This window comes from Dicentrarchus labrax, unplaced genomic scaffold (genome assembly GCF_905237075.1).
Source record: "Dicentrarchus labrax unplaced genomic scaffold, dlabrax2021, whole genome shotgun sequence".
In the NCBI taxonomy this organism is placed as follows: Eukaryota; Metazoa; Chordata; class Actinopteri; family Moronidae; genus Dicentrarchus; species Dicentrarchus labrax.
In genome coordinates this window covers 23,526,066-23,533,672 of record NW_026136703.1, presented here as the reverse complement: position 1 = coordinate 23,533,672, position 7,607 = coordinate 23,526,066, and the positions used below count along the sequence as shown (strand labels likewise).

General features: G+C 42.1%; 1 protein-coding gene across 2 annotated transcripts; it reads right to left on the bottom strand.

Moving 5' to 3' along the window:
- Positions 1-336: 336 nt before the first annotated feature.
- On the bottom strand, positions 337-7,011 carry cdca4 (cell division cycle associated 4). 2 transcript variants are annotated; one of them, XM_051390470.1, is made up of 3 exons: positions 6,845-7,000; positions 3,320-3,457; positions 337-2,967 (listed from the first exon to the last, which is right to left on the bottom strand). In XM_051390470.1, exon 3 carries the CDS (start codon positions 2,956-2,958, stop codon positions 2,035-2,037), a length of 924 nt encoding a protein of 307 aa, XP_051246430.1. In that variant the 5' UTR covers positions 2,959-2,967; positions 3,320-3,457; positions 6,845-7,000; the 3' UTR covers positions 337-2,034. The 2 variants fall into 2 exon arrangements, with proteins under 2 accessions (XP_051246430.1, XP_051246421.1); XM_051390461.1 differs by lacking the exon at positions 3,320-3,457 and having other exon boundaries at positions 6,845-7,011.
- Between the last annotated feature and the right edge of the window lie 596 nt (positions 7,012-7,607).

Below are 7,607 nucleotides of genomic sequence, written 5' to 3'. Positions count from 1 at the left end.
TTCAAAGAGAAAGAAGCTCCACAAACACACAAATCCACTATTCACTCCTGTTTAAGTAACATTTACTAAAAACTAGTGCCCAGCTGCTACAGGAAGTAAACCTGTAAAGAAGACTCCGTATAGATTTGTGATGCGTTTTCAGTAGAAATGAGTAGACTGAGCGACACAGGCAGGATAAAGAAACCGGAACATCGTTGGTTTCGGTCTTTTTATGAGTATTGTCGGTAACGTGTATTAGCAGCTGTAAGTTCAAACACATTCAAAAGGTCAATCAGGTCTGTGAAAAGAAAAGAGAAAACCATCTGCAACAAGTGATCCAACAGACACCACACAATCAATAGTTGCACCTTTTATTATAAAAAATATTTACAAAGATGCTACAATGTTTTTTCCTTAATATAAAAAAATGCATACATTTTACAACGGTAATTAGTCTTTGAAGTTCTAGCTCCCATTCAGACCAGAGTGACATCCTTCAGGAGTGTTGTGGTAAGGTATTAAGCGTGTCGTAATACTGTATTTTTGTCAATACATTTTGTTTTTGCCTGAGTTAATCTCTTCATCACGATGATAAGGAACAATTTTGAAAAATGCATTTGATTTTTCCACATCTTTAGGAGAAAGGCAACTGTTTGCATAAAAGGAATTAAAGGACATTTGAGTCGTATACAATCATTTTGAAACACGTATGACAGAGCTGCATAGTGATTTGAATAGTAACCCGGTTATTATTACTAATAATAATAAAAAAATGTGAGGAATAAATAGGTACTGCATTCAAAACGGAGGGCGAAATTTGGATAAATACAATTTCATCAGGCCTCATGGTTGATTTTGAAGTCAATGTGGCATGTCTGTACCTAGATATAATAAATACAATAAATAAAACAACAATAAATTAGGTTGGGTTAACACACAGAATTCTTCATTTGTAAGTACGAACAAATGAGAGAAAGAAATATGGCTTCTTGATGCAGTTATCACCCCGTGGTTTCTCCAAATGCTTCCGGAAAAGCAGTTATTGTTATTAGATCTGTGTGTAAAGCAGGGCGGGGAACTTACCTCGACTCGACCGCCGGATACTGTAAACCAACCAACGGTCAAATCTTAACCAGCGTGTGGTTGGTGGCTGGCATAGTAATTTCCCTGCCCTGCGTAAAGCTTTGAGAAAATGAAAAGAACAGCGCCTATAAAGTGTGACAATGCCAGCCCTGACACCTGTTACAGTCTACTTGTTATACCAAACCATGGGAAGACACTGTCTCGAGTCTGGCTACATTTAAAATCTTAAAAACCGCTTGGGAGGGAAAAAAATAATAATAATATCAAATGATACTTGCAAAATCCCCCAGCTGTATAATGCAAAAAATATATTTCTATATACACATACGTACATATACATATATTCCATTCATAATTGCTCAAATCTTTAGGAAAATATGCATTGATTCATAGATTTGGATTTACAATTTGTTCTGTTTTTTCTGATGCATGTAGTGTGATGAATTGTTCCTCAAGTCCATGTAACAATAAATAGAAATGGACAAAATGGCAGAGAGTACGACCAGAAGGAGCTAGTATGACAGAATGTATGACAGACGTAAACATGGAAAGTACGTAAATAAGAATGCATCATGGTATAGGTAATTATCTTTGCCCTCTCACAGATGTTGTCCAGTTTTGGATTTTCATCGACAAAGTAGGAAACTAACTGCTCTCGCCCACAGGCCAGGATGGCGTGTGAATCCCCCAAATTCATTCACTTGCCAATTACATTTTTTTTTTTTTTAATAAAAGATGAAGGTCCCAACAGCAGCTGCCGACTTGCCTAAGTGGCCGTTAGAGCAGACTAACTAAAACCTCTAACAGCCGATCCCAAAATCTACTTGGCTTGCTGTTAATTTCCCACCTTGCCCCAAAACCTCCAACAATCTCCATGTGTAACAATACCACATACAGAACATGCACGTGTACTGTGCATAGTCTGGAAAGAGTCTGAGGGTTCAGTACAGGCCTAAAGGAATGTTCTGAGTTTCAGGATCCCACTATGATCTCCATGATGTGGTCCAGTTCGTTCAGGTCTGACCTGCAGCTCGAGCTGGAGCTCAGGGTCGTGGGCCCGTGAGAGGAAAGGCTCTCCAGCAGATCGTAAGGCCCCATCTTTGGGGCGGCCTGCATGCCTGTGAGCACCGTATCGAGGTCATAGTAGGATGGGTCCACGTCTGAAAACAGTTCCTCGAGCGCAGGGTCAGGGGGCGGCGCCGGGTGCTTGATCTCAAAAGTCCCAAAAACCTGCTCCCCTGTCCTGGAGTCTTCGCTCAGGTGGTCCCGGTCTCCCTCCTCTCCCTCCGACACACACTCCTCGCTGTCCTCCTCTTCATCCTCCTCGCACTCACCGTCTTCCTCTTCCTCCTCCCAGCAGGGCCCCATGCCAAAAGGACCTGCCAGGTATGAAGCAGAGGACAGCTGGGGGGAGACGGGCGATAGAGTGGACATGGTGACCTCGGTCTCCACGTCTCCTTCCATCACCACCTCCTCGGAGTGGTAGCCTTCCTCCAGACCGACCACCGAGAAGGGCTTCGGGCTCTGCCCGGCCTGAGCCGCTGCGTCCGTCTGCCGGCACAACACCTCGGTGGCCACCAGGCGGTCGGCGGGACACTGCGCGGCTGCCAGGGCCTGGGTCATTATCTGCCAGGTGCCGTCCTGGGTCATCTCCTCTTGGATCTGCCGCACCGTGTTGGCGATGAGCACTGAGCGGCACAGGTTCGGCTCCACGAGCATGTGGCAGAGCTGCAGCTTGATCAGCGACATGTCGAGCAGCGACTGCCGCTGGAGGCTGTAGGACGACGACAGCGTCCGAGCCACCGCGGATGAAGCTGCCGGCGGGCTCTGGTCACCACTGGAGACAGGCTCCTCCCCGGAGTCTGAGAACTTGCGCTTGGTGCCCTTCGGGAACATGTTGTCTCTCTGTGGTGATGGCGAGGAGACAGAAACACAGTCAGACATCAAACGGCAACACTCATCTCAGCATCAACTAATTTATCACTCTGACAAACACACAAAATGCCTACTGTTCTGAATTTCACTAGCTAAGATCATAGTGAAAAGAATAAGTGCCATGTAATTAATTATGTAAATGTGTGATGTAATGAGGCTATGTGGTGTAGTATTTGTGTATGGACATGAGGGAGCTAGGGCTACAATCTGCTCAACAGCAGCTGTGACTTTATCAATAAACTCTACAGATTTAAAAACTCTTTATGAACTACAGTAAACAGTAAATTGTTTGTTGTAGTTTTTTTCTTAAAGTTTGCTATACCTTTCCTGTTGAGAGGCACAGGCAATAGCAATGCAGCTTGGTCCCGGCTGCAACGCTTCAAGTACTTTTGTACGAGCGACAAGCAGCTTTTGTTCAGCACCATTTCTGCCCATTTTAGGCCAGTCTGAGGCAAGACTCCTGCTGGGCGGAACAACCACACTTTTAACAGACCACTGAGCCACCGAAAATAGCATGGTTACCAACTAAATGCCGACGCTGCATCAAAGTAAGCACAGACTACAGAGACCTTTGTCAGAAAACAAAAACAGCACTCAAATTACATGATCAGTGCACTTTTTATTCTTTCCCACTGCCACCTGTGATCGAGAAAATATCCTAATCAATAAGGTGCTTTTAAGGGGTAAAAGTGATAAGAATATGGAAAAATAACAGCATTTACAAATATTCACAAATACAAATGTACCACCATGACCCGCTAATATTTACAAGGGATATCAGGTTTTCCAGGTCTACACACGACACGCTTCAAAAACTAGTAGAACAAGATTTTCACTTTCTCTTCACTGAGGGAGGGGGAAGAAAAGTAGAGTCAACTTCCTTTTTAACACACCGTTTGGGAACACACATATGTCTTACAGGAACAAAACAACACTTCCTGCCAACATTAAAGGCTCTCTGACTCCCCCAAAATAAACGGGATGCAAGTAAACAGGAGACTGAGCTCTGAAGAGCAGCCTGTGGCATTTTAATTTTCCATCGGACAGAAAAAATAGTGTTCAGTGTCCGGCTGTGACTCCTCTGTGTTAAAACCTGTGGGCAGGGCATTTGGGTGAATGATTCCACTTGTTTCAAAATGTCTATTTGTGATACATTTTTTACAAAAATAATCACAAAAAAAGTAATAAAAACCAGGGATACAATGAGAAATAGTATTGTTGGGACTGTAAAAGCATAGCATTAGGGTTCACAGAACAGAAACAACAAAGAGTTGTTAGCAATTTCACAAAAGAAAAAACTACCAACTTTTTCTGCTGTTATTCTCACAATTCATCTCCGCACCAACAAAAGAAGAATTAGTGTTTCTTTAGGGTTTCATCCTAGGGTGGCCAGGCAAAACTAGCGCCCCTATAATGTGTGGGAGATACATGCCATCTTACAATTAACACACTGTAGCACTCAAGATTTCACAGCCAAGAACGGGGATGGAAAAAAAACACCACATAGATTTAACACTTTTACATTTAATCAACATATAATCAAAAACATGTGATCAATTAAATGTAGTGATGTCTAAGTTAGGAACCGGCTGTAAGCTCTACTTCGATAGAGGGAGGTACTGAGCTTCTTTTACACACACATGAAAACCTGACATAAAATGAGAAAGAAAGATTAAATCACAGCTACTGTTTTCACCTGATTGATCAGATAGGAATTATCTAGAACCAGCACCACGTTTTTTTTTAACCCATACCACAAAAAAAAAGGGAAAAAGAAGTGGATCTAATGTTCACTGAATGGCTTTGGGGAGCCTGGAGGTCTTTGAGTCCTCGTTTGCATACAGAATAACATTTCCTGACAGTGGACAGAATAGGAAAAAAAGTCATTTATGAAGGTACCCGGAGATCTAAAATACAAAAAGGGGGTGAGAAAACAATTATGGACATGTGTTGTCTTCTTGTGTAGTGCATTTGTGCTGGGCCCCTGTTAAACAAGAGACACTAGAGAGCACTATCTCCCTGAAGGAAAAACAACAACAACAACAACAATAATAATAACAACGTGTAAAAAAAAAAATTCAAATATTGAATGAAATACAACCAGGAAGATCAACAACCTGAGAGAAAGCACACTGCACAGAGAATTAAAAAACAGTTTTGGACATGACAGATTTCTATTTACATGTATATTGAAAATAATTGTGGTTTTTGAACACCCTATAGTTTAGCATTTTGGGGTTAAATCTCAAGGTTTCTACTTGGAATTTAATTTAATATATATATATATATATATACATATACCACAAGAGTAATAGTCAATGTATTGTAATAAAAAGACCCGGATCAGACTGGACTCTCGCGCCTGTAGCAGACAAACATACATCGTCCGACTGTGTATTGATCGTGATATTAACTACCACAATCTCAGATAATAAGTCAATTATATACTTGTTCAATAAATCGCAGTCAACTTCCCAAAACTGGACGGACACAATTACATTAACACGCTCTTGGACAAAATAACAAAAACACCTCATAATGACATTTACACCTAAAAAAAACTACAGCCAGAAAGTGAACAAAAAAAAAAACCTCTAAAATGTTTTTAATTTCTATTTTCATTAAAACCCTAAGTGTGCACGGTTACTGCACTATTGTGCAGAACTCACCATTAATATACATATTGATTCAAAGACATATTTTGTCTGCTATAGATGCTTTAACTGCAGTGATTGACATGTTAACTACAGATCATTAGTCAAAAAATGTTGCTTTTTCACTTCAACCTACAGTGATCTTGCTCTTATTTGAAGGTCCTTTTGCAATACATGTAGTCACACTGTAAGAAGATTTAACTAGAAAATGCTGACACACATTGATGTTCAAAAACATGCAGATATCAGGAAATTAGTAATCAATCGAGAAAAGAAAAAAAAAAATTATAAACACGCAAATACTCCTGAACTCACTAATATAACAGTTATTATTATTATTAATATTAAAACAGCAACGCTTCATGTTGTCGGGCACAAACACGCGTAGTGAACCGGAGCTGCTGTATTATGCTAGGAGCCAAACCAAAATGCAGCCTCTCCGCTTTACGTCAGCGGCTCCTAGCGTGGCCCCCATCCCCCACAGCACGCACCGAGCCCGGCCCCGCTCCCCGCCACGGCCCGGTAAACCAACAAATACAAATAAACTCACAACCCGGGGCGGCGCTCACGTCCCCAATCCAACCCCCGGTAAAAAACAGAGCTTATCCGCTATCCCCCGCCGGTTTCGGGCCGCTGGAGCCGCCGTGGACCGCGGCTCGGAGCCGTTTGGCCGTCGCTGCCGCATGCTTTGTCTTTTCAGCATCGAACCCACCGAGCGACAATGAGGCCATTTTGCGCTAGTAGCTAACAGCTAGCCGGCTCCGCTAGGCTAACGGATCTGACTTTACGCTTATGAGCGGCTAGCTGGCGAGCTAACTTAGCTCGAACCGGAGGGCTAAGATGTTCAGTGAAAACGGGGGAATTAAAAAAACAACAAAAAAAACAAAACGCTCGGCATTCGGGTTTGGCCTTTCTGTGGCGGGTTTCCTCTTTCTCACATAAAGGAAATAATAATTTTAAAAGATGAACGCCAGCGAGCGTAGAGCTAATTAGCTAAAAGCGCCCACCCACACATCCTCCGCGGTCCTTCCTCCTTTTTCTACCCACAAACAAGAGTTCTCTCCGCGGCTCGGGGCTGTTTAAGTTCCCCCCCCTCCTCCTCCTCCGTAAAAAAAAACAACAAACGGTCGCCCGGGTAGCTGGTTCCTAAAGACGAGTACCGCCGGGCTGGTTCTGGGTTGAGCCGCACTCACCTCGTTGTTTGTGTTATTTTATTCCCGTCTCGGTCATAGGATCGACAGGCAGGGGAAGCGGAGATCAGGTTCAGATGAGATCATTCATGCCACGGCTTCAAAAACTGAACTACCTTCTGTCCTGCTGCTGCTGCGGAGCGGACGGCAGGAGGGAGGGAGGGAGGAGGGGGAGGGGAGGGGGAGGGGAGGGAGGGAGGGAGGGGAGCCGACAACAGCCAGCCATATGCCTGGGATTCCTCCTCTAATGATTTCTGCCTTTTTTTTTTTTTTTTTTTTTTATATCTGCTGCTTTATTGTGCTTTTAATTTGACACAGAACACATGTAAGTGGATAATGTGTGTGTTTGTTGTGTAAGTGTAAAGTCGGAAGTTGTTTTGGATATTTGTTCTGCGTTTATTTTTTATTTTTTTTTAAATGTTTAAATAAATAAACAAATAATTAATGCTGGTTGAACTTGTATTTCTACTTTCTACTTTTAATTCCAACCTTTTTGCTTTTAAATTATTAGAGTTATCTCTCATATTTTTATATTATACACAATGTACGACTATAACAACAACTGATTCTGAGTAGATTATTTGATGAGTTTTTCAGATATTTTAAGGAACTTTTTACACGATTCTGTCTGTATTATTATTTCTTTACATTTTACACAATCATACAGACTTATTTATTTTTGACAGATTGAGTGTTTTATCCTCCCTGTTCTGTTAGATCTTCGGTTGTTTTAACTGCGTACTTATTTGAAGCGAGTCGAGTCTGT

Coding starts and splice junctions, on each gene's coding strand:
- cdca4 (XM_051390461.1), bottom strand. CDS start 2,958: ATGTTCCCGAAGGGCACCAAGCGCAAGTTCTCAGACTCCGGGGAGGAG.